General features: G+C 40.0%; 1 protein-coding gene across 2 annotated transcripts in view; it reads right to left on the bottom strand.

Annotated features, from left to right (window-relative positions):
• Window positions 1-615: 615 nt before the first annotated feature.
• unkl (unk like zinc finger) overlaps window positions 616-16,815 on the bottom strand; it is a 46,541-nt gene continuing 30,341 nt past the window's right edge. For both annotated transcript variants that reach the window (XM_088612673.1, XM_088612674.1), the window contains 7 exons: window positions 15,908-15,970; window positions 15,153-15,330; window positions 12,461-12,550; window positions 11,436-11,672; window positions 10,875-11,068; window positions 9,603-9,860; window positions 616-8,011 (listed from right to left, as the gene is read on the bottom strand). In XM_088612673.1, coding sequence (XP_088468799.1) covers window positions 7,856-8,011; window positions 9,603-9,860; window positions 10,875-11,068; window positions 11,436-11,672; window positions 12,461-12,550; window positions 15,153-15,330; window positions 15,908-15,970 — 1,176 coding nt within the window. In that variant the 3' untranslated portion in view covers window positions 616-7,855. The remainder of the gene's footprint in view (window positions 8,012-9,602; window positions 9,861-10,874; window positions 11,069-11,435; window positions 11,673-12,460; window positions 12,551-15,152; window positions 15,331-15,907; window positions 15,971-16,815) is intronic.

Raw genomic sequence — 16,815 nt, forward strand, 5'->3', positions numbered from 1 at the left:
ACAAAAGAGAAACTGTACTATCTCCTTAAAGATATCCTTATGAGGAGTTAACACTCAAAGGAAGGAAAGCTTTGCTTTAAATTCATAACTTATTTTTTCATAGGTCAAGTTATTGTAAGAAACTTTTCTACTGCTTTCAAAGCAGTCCAATCAAAATCAATTAAGGTGCACAGAGTATTCAACTCTAGTATATGGTTATTTACCAGTAATGGGACTCAATTAATTGTATCACAATGCACAATGTTTATTAATAGGATTCATTTAATTGAAGTAAGGTGATAACCGTAATTAAGCTTTTAAAACTGATGTTTTTTCAGAGAGGAATGATGTGGATAACACTTCAGCAGTAATTTATATAATAAAGATAAATAGGTATATTCTAATTGTTGAAATGTTGAATTTGGAAAAAGTAGAGGTGAACCATATAGTTTATTTTCCTTAATTTTATTGTTTTTTACCTTTGTACTCATTAGACAAAAATGGGAGATTTTCATTATTATGAGAACTGTTTTCCAAATCTCTACTTAAATCTATTCTAGGACATGAAATAATATATTAAGGATAAACCTCAGGCTACGTGTGAGATTGTGAAAAAAAAGAGACACACCACAATGGTTAAGATCAAAAATTATTTTAATTCCGATAATGATAATAAAAATAATTCCATGAATTCTGTAAACCATTGCATAAATGCTATAGTGTAAAAATTTTAACAAGTGTTAACAATTTTAAACAATACACTACAAGTAAATGATTATGCATTATAAATAATACCTTCTACTCTTTAAGAAAAAAAGCCATTCGGGTCTTCAATCTCTTCTAGACACTCAGCTACACCATTAAAGACTTTCATAAATTAAACATGAAAATTCCCATAATATGCAATTAAGGTCTTATGTTGACAACACATACACAAAATTAATATACTGACAGTAATATTTCTAGGAATATTTCAACACTAGTTAGGATATGAGCTATTCTATATATCAATACATAACAAAATAAGGAATATGTTTTTAATCTCTACAATAAATTCTACCCCAGTTGGATTCTAAGCAATTAAACCTATTAAATGCAGCTTAAAGTCTGTAAGAACTTAACACCTTTCTTTTTTCTACAGTTATTACTGTAAAACCCTGAGAAAATAAACTTTTTCCATTTTTCCATCTCTTTACCGTTAGGTTGATAAATATGCAAACTCAAAAACTGCATTCACAATAAATTCTTAATTCATACTTTAGAGATTTTGTATAGTATAGCCATTTCACAAAACTAATGCTACATCTTAATGCAAACATATTCCACCTTCTCTTAAAGTGGCTTTTATCCAAATTTGTGAATGATACATTCAAGGATTGGGTTAAAATGATTTTAAAAAGTTCAGCGACAATGTGTTTTTCTAGGGATCAGTGGTTCCGATAATTGTGAAGTTAGAACATTTTTCCGAACCCTTTAAAAATTAAAAACAAATACAAAATTGCTCTTTACAGTTAACACTTTGATACAATTTCTATTTGAAAATTCTTGGATATTCAGTTCAATCTAAACAATTTTATGTTGCATTCCATACATGATTGCATAAAAGTCCTCAAAATTTCACCAGCATAATAATACAAAAAATATATGAATGCAAAAGATTATCCTCGCCCAACCCTTAATAAAATCTTTCCATTACGGTTCACTGACAAGCTGATCTCTTCAAGAGCTTTTCTTCAGTATCAATTGTCTGGTCTACTTTATGGATCAACTGAAATTCTATCAATTTTGAAATATGTGAAAATAAAAAATACCTTAACTAATTAAGTGCAATTCTAAAACCTGCAAACAATCTTAAGGCCGATGAAGAGGCAGGGAGAGGGACATTGTAAGAAAGAGGCATTGGAACCGATTTATTCACAGAAACGGCTCATTTTGAGTTTTTGTTAAGGGAAAGCACTGAGTGGAGTAAAGCAGGCACAGATCATACTGTAAAACCAACAATAAAAAGAACAATTAATCAATCATCGCTCAGCTCAGTCCCTTTTTCCCTCTCTTCTGGCATTTCAGTTCTCACAAACCGCAGATATGTGGATTCCATCTAGTCTTCTAGCTCAGTTTGTCTCGACTGCCTTTGTTTCCTAATCCAAGGAAAACAGGAATGGAATGAGCTCAAGTTTTGAAACCAAGTGGGAGCTCAGGAATGGGACAAAAGGAAAAATTGAATCCCTATGAGATTTATGCCTCTAGACACGGCAACACAAAACTAGCAGTTTATTTTTTTTACATTTTGGAGATGCGGAGATCTGTTAAGCAAATTCATAGATCAAAGGTTTATCTACGCTTTTTCAGAAATCGTCTGAAAAAATAAAACAGCAGACTCTGGAGCTGAGATGATCTGGATTGACGATCCCTGATCTAGCATTTACTGCCTTATAGCCTCGGAACAATTACCAGCCCTTCAGCCATCTGAAGGTTTAAAGGTTTAATAGCCAGACTCAGTGCTATTGTACCCCTTAAGACTACACTGAGTGCTAGGGACACCAGTCATCTCAGATGGGGAACATCCCATTTTGTTTCGAAGGCCATTGAAGGCAGAAGTGAGATTTCGTCTCAGATTCCTACTACAAGCTACGCACAGTGCAGTCTTCAAGGCCAACCAGCCGGTGCAGACAGAATCCCGCAGAGGAGAATGAGGCATTACGAAGGCAGCCGCAGAGACAGCAGCCCTTACGAAGGAGGGCACAGATGGCACATTTTCACAAGGACAACCTCAGCAGGGCAGTGCCAGTGTTGCAATTCCATTGCAAATCCAGCACCTTTATTGCAACCACAACCAATTACCAAGCGGGGCGAGACCTACATGCCGCTACTTGCAAGGGGACACAGAAAGGGGCATGAGCTGGACAGCAGACAAGCTCCGAAAAACCACGGGCAGAATAAGGAAGCTGAAATGGATCAACCATAAAGGCACCTTACGAATGCAAGTTGAGATGCAAGACCCAGATGTTAGGAGCTCAAGTCACCTGTCTGTCTTTAACTAAAACACCCGGTGGTCCTGTGTGTATGTGTGAAAATACTGAATAAATACACAAGATACGCTAAAAGGGTTGGGAATCATAGATTATCAAGGACAGGAAGAAATGAAAAACATAAGTGACCAAAAGCACCAAAGAAGTCCTTTACAAGTCCTATACACACACAGATGGGTACACGAGTGACAGCTTTTAACTGTTCTTGGTGTAATAGACAGACCATGATCCCATGACACCCCATCCTAAAGAGTGCTCCTCGCTCAGGGGCTGATTCCAATTAAGTCATTAGCAGTCCAGGGTGGAATGATAAACCTATATCTGGTTCGGAGGATGGTAGAAACCTGTTAATCTATAGGTCTTCTTAAATCCTTAACACCTTGTGACCTGTAAGAGTGTAACGCTGGTACGTTATTAAAACTCACAATGCCCAATGAATTTTGTTATTCCCAATATGAAACACCTAATTGTGTTGTACTCGTCTTGGCTCACTGCTACAAGCCCGTGAGGAAGTGAGGACATTCTGCTGCCCCACCTTCGTGTCACTCGTCATCCCCACGACAAAGACAGCAGAGCCCTAAGCCAACTGCACCCAAGTGGCCACAGGGGGGCGCTGAGTCACCGAGACTATGCCCACCCCATCATTAGCACTCATTCTGCTGGTCCTGGTCACCATCGGCTAGTGATGCGACTACGGCTTGAACCCGTGATCATAGAGCTCAACTGTGCTTATATCAGAGCCTTTACTAGGATGTCCACTCTGACACAAGTGATATACCTACAAGAAAACTGTGTACTTTTATCAGCCTTGGTACTAAAGAGGCTACTAAACTGGGGCCGATAGGGGGTACTGACAAGCTAAACCAATAGCACTGCTGAATTTAGCACAGGGTAAGAACACCACTGCTCCAAAAAGCATTCACTTGCGTGTCTTGTTCTAACAGGTTTGGGTCTGCTGTCTCTTTAAATAGAACCTTCTAACCCAGGTGTGTAGTGAATGAACAGTTACTTCTTTGTATTCTTCACTTGCAAATATGCAAAAGAGCATATTTCAAAGATAAAGGACATTAGTTCATGTGGGGCTGCTTGGGCTGTATTGGTGTAATCTGTGCGAGTTAAGGAATGCAAGAGTGTGCTGTCACTCGTGATCAAGTCAGTGCAACACCTGTTCCAGACTGAAGGTGGGATGAAAACGACGTTTACACATAACTTCAGCTACAAAACACAAGGGCTCAAGTGAAAACTGAAAATACTGTTTCCCTTGGAGACTGGAGTTGTGGCTTGGTTACCTTTCATCAACAGCTATGGCGAGAATGCTCTTCTCTTATTATGCAACTGCTGCACCAAGGTGAAATCTAAACACGACCAAAACCGGCAAAGGTCAGTTCCTTTGAGCCAAACAACGGGTTTTGTGGGAAGCAGGACAGAAGGCTCGGGCTGTGCGAGCAAGGCTGAGACTGCATCTGTGTAGGCTTCCTCTGGTAACGATCATGACTCACTGCCTCAACCCCGACGGACCTCATCTCTCCGGGCGTTTCTACACACGTCTCTGCAGCGCAACTGACAGGCGAAAGGTTGGCGGTTCGAGCCCACAAAGTGAAGCTGAAGGTTTTTTTTAAATGCATCTGCAAATTGGTCTTATTTTAGGCTAGAACAAATACAAATTGCTAAGCATTATGTGATAATCTAGCCACTTCTGGGTTTAAAATACAAAGTAAACTAAATTTCAATTGTTTTAACTGAACAGTGATAATTCTGTTAAAAATAAATGATGTTAGATAATCCAGTTAAACTTTAACTGAATAATGAGAATAAACCAGGCAAATGAAAACTAAAGAAAGCACCTTACACTCCATATATAGTTCCTCCTGACAGCAGAATAGTAGTGCACAACCATACATATGCGATATTGATTACGAAGCTTACAAATAAGTGACAGTTCAGCACAAAAAACTGTACTAATTCTTAATGAAGTACTGATCCATATGGCCACTTTGGAATATTAACACAAATACCATTCGTTTTTCTAACATTCCTTCACTATGAACTACTGCCAGTTCAAACAGTTATGATTTATTTTTTTAAAAAAAAACTTGTGCATTCCTTATATCTACCACAAAACGTCGTCCTGAATTGAATGATACAGTTTACATTTTACATTTCTGTTTTACAGGATCTGATAAATACACAAGTTAAATTTGAACAAAGTTTGGTCATTTCTCAAAAATCTGGTTTCTAGCTGTTTTCTTGCTTAGAATGTTAAAAATTAAAATAAAATTACAAAAAGAACAATTCTAGAACAGGAAAGGTCTTTGGCAAAAAAACCTACAAAACGTGGTCTAAAGAGTCCATTAATATCATCAGCAAAGGCAGATAGAATAGTTTTCTCCCTCCCCCTCATTAACATTAAACAGGAGGGCTCCCTGTAATACTGCTACTTTTTGACATTTCTTACACGTTTTGAGAGCAACACTGTGAATGAAATACAGGCGACAGCACTTTGGTATGTTAAAAAATGACTGTGTATTAGTCAACAAATACTATGCATTAGTCATGTTAATTTAAGTCACCTGTTGAGAAACATCTGAAACTTCAAGAAGAGAGAATTTGGAGAAGATGTTAATACTGAAACTTTAAATTATATAAGACCCAGAAGAGGGATTAAGGGGTCTCATCTGATGCAAGGAATATATGACCCTATTGTGGGCTGTAAGCACAGTCTTTCCCCAAAAACTAGCAATCCATATTGGAAGGGGGCTTTCTGTGCTTAAAAGCATTCACTAGTCCACACCTTGCAATACTGAACCCTGTAAGGCTGGCCTAGTGCAAGCTTTTTGTTTAAACTGTTTTAACATAGTTCACAACGAGTCTTACTTTTGGTACATCTGAGGATTTCAGGTGTATAAGTTGCTGTATTTGCAGATTTGAAAAAGCATGGAAAGTTCCTAAAATAACATGTGAAATCAGATTAAGAAATGCATCTAACACTTACTGCATTTCACACACACTGTAAACACCACTATTCCTCCACTAATGTATGACTTATGTTTTTGTGTGTATTTTACTGATGTTTTTTACTGTGCAATGAAACGGACCCCTATCCAGAGAATTAGCTGGCCAATGCAATTCTGTCTGGCATGCAAATGAACATGTCTGCCATTTTGTTTCTTATACATCAATATACTTCTCAGGGTTGTGAGTGAAACTATTTCCTTTCTGCTGAACATAATCTTTGCTGAAAATATTAAAGGACCAAGCTATACAGAATAAAGAAATATGAACACAAATACCTTGTTTGTGAACACAGTAGTAGGTCATTTAAATTAGTTTAAACCTAAGCACATTACACGGTCGTATTTGACAACACAGACTGAACAGAATACAGATTAAACACCATTGATTTCCCCTGTAAAGACAGTACAGAATTCTTTTTTCCCCCCATATCAAAAAAAGAACAGTGCCAGTTGTTTTGACATGAACATGGAAAGATATTTTTTCCTGAATTGCATACTCCTAACCACGTAAAATTAAAGATGGTCAACAATTTGAATCGATACTATAGCTACACCAAATAAAAGCACTGAAAAAAGCACCATTGCTCATCAGACCAGAGAACTGGGGACAGGAGCTGTGAGCTTGTTGTCAGGCCTCAAGCACTGACATTAGCAATATTCTCACATGGACCAGTCTGGAATTAGAAAGGAGGATTTCAAAGAGCTCTGTAGATCAGCCTACATTACTCATCCCCCCCTCCCAAAATGATATTTCTAATCAAAATTTGCACAAGCCTTTTAATCACCTGTAGCCATTTGTTTTACTACAATCTTGAATTGCTCACAAATGTTGAGATTTTCTGAGGCAAGGCACTTAAGAGAGCAAGTGGCCAAGTATCAGGTCTGTTCATAACAGTTTCAAGAGGCTAGGAGTCATACAAAACCAATTCTCTATGAAACAAACAGTTGCAAATTACCACAGGACCGTTTGGTTATGGTACTGTAACTGTTAGAAGTTGGTTCCTCCAACATCAAAACATATATTAAAAAACACAAAAAATTAAAATGGCAATTGATTTCCTAAATGCTTTAGCATATGTGCCTTTATGATATTACTATAACTGCTGGTTATGCTTGTAAGCATTAAAAGTTTGCACTTAATTTCTGTTTTGATTCAAAAATGTAAAAATCCTAAGCAAGTTCAACAATACTAATATTAATATTTATTAAGTACTATTTTTAGAATATGAAATTTTTAACAATATATTTACTATACCAGGATTTAACAGTAAGAAATTGAATATGAAATATTCTATTATGTTTCACAGTACACAAACAAAAAAGCTTCATATAATAGTATATTTAGAAAAAAAATGAAAAAATCCTACAAAGCAGCTTAAAGCAATTTTCTAAAGTAACCTTAAACAAATCCCCAGGTCAACAAAGTGCTTTTACAAGAAATGAGTCTCTTCACATGTCTAGTAGCAGTAATAGTGTTTGACTGATACTTTTCTTAATTCTTAAACATTCTTAATTCTGCAAACATTAAGAGCCTTAAAGAGGGCTGTGAGGTTGGGATAATACGAATTGAAATATTTAAAAATTAACTGCAGGGAAAAATATGAATACGTCTTGAAATTTTAAGTTTGTTGACAAAGAAAGAATCTTGGCAGGTCTCCTGAAAAAAACAGTCAGAAAGTACCAGTCAAACACCATTAATAATTTCTAATATAACTATTAATTCAAACACTATAAGAAATACTGAAAAACACAAAATGCTGTATTTAAACTGTTAGCATATTATTAGTTCTTCAAAGGGCTAGATCCAGGAATTGTACCTTGGAGATTTCCACATCACCACTTCAGTATTTTTGTCTTACAGTAAGGACATTCTGTTTTGCTCGGTGCGCAGTTCTCACAAAGCACATAGTGTTGACAAGGCTGTAACACGACGCTGCGATCCAGCTTTTGGCACACTATACATTTCTTTGACTGAAGCTGATATATTACCTGTGTGATGAAAAAAGAACAGTTAGTATCCTTCATGCAACAGGCACCAGTACACACCTTTCAAGCAGAACAACACTTCACATTAAAGGGGAACTGCAGCGCGATTTTTATATTTCGGAGTTAGAACGAATCGGCACTGATGAGTACATTTCAAACCACAATAAAATTAACTTGCAAAGTTACACATTAACTTGCAAAACCTCCCATTTACATGACAAAAAAAGACTAAACGTCCAGGTATACGCGGGGCCATAATCTGCGATTCAGAACGATGCAAACAAACTTCACAAAAACCAGTGAGGTGGAGCGGCCCTGTTTGATTGTAAACAAGCAGGCTTGTGAACACATCTCTTAATCCAATAGAAATATTGCTCTCAACTTTGAGACCGTTTTGCCAACAACTACTACTTACTTGTTAATTCTGCATGCAGATCCCGTTGGAAATTTTCTGCGGTCAAATGTCTGCTGCATAACCTGTACTTATTCGCTCGTACATCCCATTACATCAGTCATTATGGTGACTACTGAGCAGGAAGGGCCGCTTCATGTCACAATTCGTGGGAACTCTCCCTCTCGCCCGTGGAAAGACCAGGGGTTTGCGACAACATGGAGACTTAACAGTACTTTCACAAAGTGTGCTTCATTCGAAATTCATAAGATTTCTCTATACAGTCAGTGAATTTGTTTTGTTACTGAAATTTAATAACCGGTCTGAGAAAGTGGGACTGCAGCTTCCCTTTAATGCACTGTTTTCCAGGTAACTGTTTAGGGCTTGATTGGGAAGTAGAGTCTTTGGCTCTTAACTTTGACGAGTCTTTCCTGATCACTAAAACCTCTTTTCCTCTCATTTGCACGTGGCCTGTTTGCTGAACATTGTAGTATGCCAAGAGGCAAGCTTGATTACAGCACTGAAATGAGTGCAAAAATCTGAACTTAAAAGTCAAGTTTAAGGTTACAAGGCAGACAAATTCAGAACTCAGGTGGTGGATCATGGAGCACAGAACAGTATGGGTATGTGACCCAACAGGCTACAGCAGGAGAGTTACAGGATGGAACTATGAAAGTAAATATGTGCAGCAAATCAATTTGGGAATAATCATAAAAATCTACAGGTTGAAGAAATTGTTACAGACCATTTGTTGCATACTTGCATGTTTCAAGTAAAGCTTTTGGGAAGGTTAAGAGAAATGTCACCAGTTAAACCCCCCAGCTCTACCACTGACTCACTATTGTGGGCCTATTGTTGGTGACTGTGCCACGAGTCTCAGTACGTCACTCTGGACAAAAATGAGATGCACAGCTGCAACAGGGACAAAGTAAAAGGAAGAGGTCCAGATCTGGAGAAGCCTTTGAACAAACAATAAATTCACATCTGGACAGATCCCACACTGCTCCTACGCTTATTTGCAATAACATAACATTGTGCACTGTTCCTGCTGAGTGAACTTGCGCCGATTGATGAGTAGGCCCTTATCTACCACAGATCTAGTGTGATGAAAAAGTTCAATGTCTCTCTTTGAGAGCTAATTTACATCTACGAGACACTGAAGGATCAGGACTTGAAATGGATAGGGGATTTCCTCGCGCTTACCCCGTCGATGAGCTCCAGATCGGCCCGCAGCTGGCTCTGAATGGAGTGAAGCTTTGGTAAAGGCAGCTGGTCGATGTCCCCGCAGCTGCGCAGGAGGGGTACGCTGGGAGAGGGGCACACGGCGGTGAAGTCCTCCTGCAGTTGCTTAAGTCTGCGCTCCGCATCGTCTCTCTTCTGGAAGGCCAGCTGCTGCTCGGCCTCAGCCGCCTTCGCCTGGTCCTTCGCTTCCTGGGCCTCCTTCTGCCAGGCGTCGCAAGCCTACAAACAGGCAGGCACAGTCCGCAGAGTCAGCACAGTCACACACACAACCTGCACAGTCCACACAGTCGCACACGCCCGGCACAGTCGGCGCACACACAGTAGCATTACTGATATTTCTACCACAGAATATAAAAAAATAAATAACATAGAAAAACAATTTTCAAAATAAATGTCTTTATATTGACAGTTAACTCTCAGTTTAATAGACTAATGAGGGGAAGAGGTGTAAACGTCTGTTAAAACACAAATTACGTATTTCAACAAACAAAAACAGTATTACAGGAGAAAAAAATATATTCACTATGTATATATGCTTTTTGGATCTTTTGACTTATTTTAACAATTGTAATCAACAACAAAAATTGTGCCTGTACCTTTATCATAAATATACAAGCTCTTTATTTACTGTGTGATAAATATACTGCATAAATGTCACATGCATAAAAAACATGAATCGTAAACAACAAAAGAGTAAAAAAGGGGTAGGTCAATTATTTCAGCACTTCATTGTTACTGCAAGGAAAGCCCAGCATTTCTCCTTTAGCAGATTTTGTCCATTACATCCCAAGTCTTTTAAAGAAAAGTCCATTTCACAGAGGGTTTACTGTATACAGGAAACAAATGTAAAGGCGTGAGATGGATTTGGTGTAGATTAACCAGTGTCTTTCTTCACTCCTCCAGCTTGGCAGTGGTTGGACACTACATCTGCTAGGACAGGCCAGGCTGTGGCCATACAGTAATCAAACATTATCAAGCCACACTCTCGTTTGCTGGGAGCCTGCACACAGTTATGCATTGCTTCTTGTCTTAAGGACAAACCGAAGCCCAGCTCCAGTCAGAGAGCGGGCTCTTGGTACTCCGGCTTGGCCTGTGTAAGTGTCACGCCTAAGGTGTTTCGCTCTTATAGTGGCGGAATTGGGGTAATTTAAATAACGGGCAGGACAATGAGCACCATGCTGAATCTGTTGTAAACTAGTGCTTGCTGTACAGATATTGTATTACAGGACGAACCTGTTTAACCTGCTGCCAAGAATCTTCCCACTGCTTGATCTTCCTCTTGGCGTCGTCCAGCTCTCTCCGTAACCGGGCGAGGTCGGCCCCGCTGGAGGCGGTTGCCGAGGCGATGGTGCTGAACCCTGGCGACGGGCTGGGAGAGAAGCTCCCACTGACGAAGTCCCAGATGCTGCCAGCGCCTCCGTTTAAACCTGCAGAGGCAGAACACATGACAACTATTTTCTAATTCTCCAGAGACGTTGTTTGCTTAGAAGCAACACTGGTTAACGGCACTTAAGCAATTTAAAATATATTCTTATATATTCACTATCCAGAACAACAGCTTTGGTTCATTAAAGACTGCAGTTTAATCAGAGTATAGAAGACCCAGGTGTTTATCTTGTTTTCCCCCTTACAAAGGCTTAAAATAAATCTGTCCAACCATGCAATTAACTGATTACTAATCAAGTTATTACTCTAAATGTAGAAACTTACTATCTGTAGTCAGACAAAGAAAGCAAGCAGGTGTTAAAGTACCAAGCTTATTTACAGCTATTTTCTTGTTTAGTCTTTTCTTACCCAGGGAATTCTGGGAGGAGGCCGAAGTTCCCAGAAGGCTGTGCTCTGCCTTGGCTGGCTGGGCCTGGGGCTGACTCTGCTGGGGTGCCATTGCCGAGGACAGGACGGACTGAGAGAGGGACTGAGACAACGAGCTCAGCGGAGAGGCAGAGAGCGAGGAGGAAGAATGCAGCGAGGAAGAGCGAGCAAGGGAGCCAGGAATATTGACAGGGGCTGAGCCTCCTAACAACCTCTGACCTGTATGGGTGAAAATTAACGAAAGAAAAATACACCAACTCAAACCCTTTTTTGGTCATTTGTAATGTTCCTATTGGAAAGCTGAACATCAAAGCAAGGGAAACGCACGAAAGGTAGTTTTGTAGACTCCGGCTAATGATACTGATCAAATCTAACAATTACAAAGTCTGAATTTTTGTCACCCCATGAAAAAGTTTCAAATCTTAATGTTTGAAGTGTTCTACCAGCCACTTTACACATCCTTACAAATTATTATTTACTGATTTATATAGTGTGGGGTTCTCTTTATCAGCATCACAGCTCTCCTTCCATGGGCACAGTCATATAAAAAACATTTATACAAAGTTAAATGCTATGCTAAATGCCATCTTATTGATATTTGTTTATTGAGCAATTGTCAGATGTTAGGGTTTACACAACGTAAGAGTTACCATGTGTCTTATTTAAGAACTGGCAATATTTTTGGAAAAACTCTTTACCAGCCAGGCCCGAACCACTACTGGAGCAACGCAGACTTCAAGATCGCGCACAGGTCTGACCAAGCACGTACTCCCAATTGCAACAACAGCTGGGCTAGGGCACTGGACGACTCTCGTTCACCACCGCTGCGTCACAGGCGACTGGAAACCCACAGGGGTCAGCATCGAGTGACAAATCAAGCAGCTGTGCCAGAATGATTAGGGTAACCTGGTAAACTCAAACCAGCAGACCCCTAGACTCTACAGCCCGAGGCCTAAATTGAAAGACCCCACCAATCTTTTTCAGCTCACTCACACCAGTCTGCTTACTTGTTAAGCCAAGATCACTATTCTCTTCTTCTTCCAGTTCCTTATCAAGAGTGACGTTAATGTCGCCGAAGTTCAGGTCAAGTGCAGAACCTGCAAAGTAAAACCATCAAGTATCAGCAAAGGTTTACTGTAGTCAAAAGTACAGTTTTTACAAATAAGATTTTATTTAAAAATATAAATGTTATACTACAGAGAAACTTTGTGAGAAGGAGCAATATTCTTTAAAGTCTGTGTATGTATACACTTATTAAATTGAGGCTCACTCTTACTATGAAAAATACTCGTACAGCCAGGATTCGGAGTCTCTGATGAAGGAAAAGTTAGATGAAAACGTTTTAAGATTTAAACAACTTTAGCAAAACTCAATTTTTCTTTCCACTTTTCACAGTTTGCAAAATAAGTAAAGAATTGAGAAAAATTACCTGTTACTGTGCTCTCAAATCATTACAAATTACAGAAAGCTTTTTAAAAAACAAACACAAAAATAGACTTTAAAAGCACAAGTTAAATTCATTTAGTTGCATATAAAAGGCCTCAAACCAGGCCTAAAACCAGAGGAAAAAGACACTGTCTCAGAACCTACACAACAACTAAACGTGTATTTCACTGTGATTTTTAACTTGCAAACAGTAGCAAGCGCAGTTCAATATGTTCCGTTAAAACGGCAGAATTCCAATTCACACTGGACAGATCTCCCCAAAGAAATCAACGCAGAGCAGAGCTTATTAATTCCAAAAGAATGACGCAGAGCAGAGGGCATCGCTATAGCAACTAGAGCTGTGTGAGTAGTCGGGTGCCTGGCTATGTGCAAAGAGGAAATGCTGAAACTGCCCAGGCTTGGGAGCACACAGAGCTAGGGATCTCTTTGCCCAGATGTGTGCTTCTGGGCAAATCTTTCTTTTCAAAGGTCACACTTTGCACAACAGCCCTCTTGTACTGAACACTTAATAAAAACTGAACTTGGAATGCCAAGACCTTGCATGGGTTAAATGATCACAGTTAAAACAGAAAAACACCCTCAGATCCCATTATGAGGTCCTTCACCCCATGTTGCTGATCCAGATGTCACTAACGCAACTAACAGAGTAGTAACACTGGTGACTCAGCATCTGCAACAAGACCCTGTACTTTGTTCTTCGCTGCCTCCTGTTCTCCAAAATTAGAGATCCAGTACTTCACTTCTCCTAACCCATTCCTAAGGGCTACCCTGCAGTGTCACTGATCCACTGGCTCCGGCACAGACAGAGAGCACTTCTTGTTAATTCATGACATTCGGCGTTAGAAGTGAGTGCAGCACTGTGCATCGAGCACATGCACACAGCATCACTGTACAGAATCATTTCCAATCGCAGTACTTATGGAATACTGCATTTTAACAAGGCTGACAACAGCTAGATTTTCAAGAAAACATACAAATGCAGCAGCAAAGCACAAAACTCTCAGGTATCCCAACATAAATTCTGAACATACTCGCGTCCACATCTTAGAAATTGCACATTTTAAAACACTCTCTATTCTGTAAACACTCAATGTGTCTGTTGACTAAGCACTTCTGTACCGCAACCTTTTTTTACTCTATTTGTGAATCCCCAGTAAAATCACCCTACCTCACTGCCAGAAAGCTATGGAGTTGTAAAAGGGAGAAAGTATCCGCCCATCTAAGTGCTGACTCACTGTCTGCAGCAGTGAGCTCTGTCTCTCTCTCTCCCTCCCTCCCTCTCTCTCTTCAAACACCCCTCCAGACACAGACCCCTTGCACATGCACCGGCTAATCACAAGCCCCAGTCATGTGACCACAGCTGCCTAGCAGCACCAAAGAGTCAGGTATGCACTCAGACACGCTCCCTGCCCTAATGCACTGTTGCTATTTTAAGAATTGCATCCCCCCCACACACACACCCCGTCCATTGTTATTGCAATGAAAACTCCCTCCCGATTTTCAAGTTCCTCTCTAGCTGCCGCAAATTTCCAGACATGTAGGAATCTCCCCCAGCTTGACAGAAACAACTGAATTCTGCACCTCTCGAAAAAAATAAAAAAAATCATAAGCCAAACAAAGACAAGACCACTGATTAGGAAAAATCGCCAAATTAAATGTTGGATATCATGGGTGATTCTGAATTACAAGAAGCTACATGTGGATGGTATCTGGTTGTTTGTGTAGATTTTTGTCCCTATTACAACAGTGTGGGTAAGCAATCAAAACATTGCAGGACTTTAAACTGGTCTCTCTTGTGGCGTTCAGCCCTTCTGTTTTTAAAAACCCCATTAGATTATATCCTAACAATTCTCTCAATATTCGAGAAGACCCTCCATCCACCAACCTGCCTAGAGAAACTAGAGATGGCGCCTTTCAAAGATCCAAAACTCCACACGTGCTTGACTACAGCTAAGAGGGAATGCAGGCCATGGATAATTTTCTCATCTTATGTGCATGATTCAGCACAGGATACAGCATCTGAGCAGCTCACGCATAGTTAAGCAGCTGGTCAGATGGACAGAGGGACAGACAGTAAGAGAGGGACAGACAGACAGTATAGACAGACAACTCAGAGTATCACTTACAGCAAGATAAACCAATGATCTGCTGGTCATAAAAGAGAGGTACTTTTCAACCCATCCTCACACTGGCCTGCAGCAGAAGCGTGTGAATTCAGGTTACTGTTATTAAAAGAGCAACTATTGCCCATACCGATCACCGATTCCACTGTGTTGCTGCCAGGGTAGAAGGGGGTTGCTTTCGCGTTCATTGTGGACAGAGTGGTTGGGGACGAGCTGTCGGAGCCGATGCTGGAGGCCAGGCTTGACGTTATACTGGATGTTATACTGGACGCCAGCGGGTTGACCGCTGAAAAAACACTAATGAGGTTCTGCGAACAGGAAAAGGGCAACGGTTAGTCTCACCTGGTGATCAGGACATAAAAGCCTCCAAATTTTATTTTCCTGCTTTCACAGCGGCGCCCTTCTTGGGATTTGAACTACTACTGCCTCTCCCACAAGCTGTGCAAACTCTGCTGCTTTTAATATCTAACTAATCATAAATATGATAACTGATATTCGATGATAAAAAAATAAAAGATATAACTGGTGATACAACTGAGGCCATACTGAAGACATCCTCTTTTAAAAGCTCTAAAACTAAGGAGGTCTAGCAGTATTTGCTTCACATCTGCATTTGAAAAGAACTGAATTGGTTGTGTTCATGTGCAGCCCTCTAGTGTGGCCTAATGAGAACTACACAGCTTCAACACCAGGCTAAGCACAGCCATCCAGTAACTAGAATTACATTTCCCAGTTTGAACTGAAGACTATCACGATTTTCCTATACATCTCCATTGAATTCCTTTAAACTTTTCTGCCCCACCCTCATACATTTTCTGAAGCTGCTCATTTAATCCACTGCCAGATCCAAATACAAAATTGTGCCATTAACAAAATGAAGTGCACCTGCTTCTCTTGGTCCACTGGTTTTTGATTACCATCCACTGGGTGGCTCTTCAGATTTTTCGCCTAGAAAACAGTAACCAAAGTTGTGAAGGCAAACTGTGCAGTGAATGTTAGGAAATTATATCCTGAGTGATTCATAAGCTACAATAAATATGAATCTGAACCCCACACCTGCATTCAGAATACTGAAAAAGGGCAACCTGAGATGACCTTTCCAAGCCATGACACAACTCACACAGCAATCATCATCCCAAACTGAAATTAAATGTATTCAGCTCTAAAGTGCCATTTGGCATGATCAAAGTTACACCTGAAGAAGTATTCTGCATTCCTCATTCCCCTGTGCGCCAGATGAGACTTTGGAGGATGAGGAAGACGACGTGATTTCATGAGACACATGCCAACAAACCAAAACAGCACAACAGACATGAACGACTCAGGCCTGCAATTAGCCAGCAAACACAGGAACGATAACGACCTGCTCCGTTGAGGCAATAACTGCATCTTTTTAATAGGTGACCTACTCTTCCAATCCCAGCCTTTTTAAGGTTAATAGGCAAACTAACGCTGTGGATTCTGGTTGAAAAGGTTAGCGATGACTCTTAATAGCAAACAGGGGATCTGCAAAGATGGGCAACGTTTCAACATCTTTTAAACACGTTTTGTTTTTTTACTTGTGCAATGTCTCTGAGCTAAACACTAGACACACTCTAGTGGAGTAAGTTGCAGCTGAAAACGTTTGGACAGACAGTAGATTGGTCTCCTAGATATCACTGTACCGGCGCTTCTCAGTGATGGAGAAAAACAATAAGGAGTACTGCAGCCCAGTCCAACTCAAAGGCACCCAGGTGGCTGAGTGATGCTCCAGCTGGGTGGACTGAAGGTGGCTGGGGCACCTCTTGGTAGGG

This window comes from Lepisosteus platostomus, chromosome 19 (genome assembly GCF_059453375.1).
Source record: "Lepisosteus platostomus isolate fLepPlt1 chromosome 19, fLepPlt1.hap1, whole genome shotgun sequence".
Classification (NCBI taxonomy): domain Eukaryota; kingdom Metazoa; phylum Chordata; class Actinopteri; order Semionotiformes; family Lepisosteidae; genus Lepisosteus; species Lepisosteus platostomus.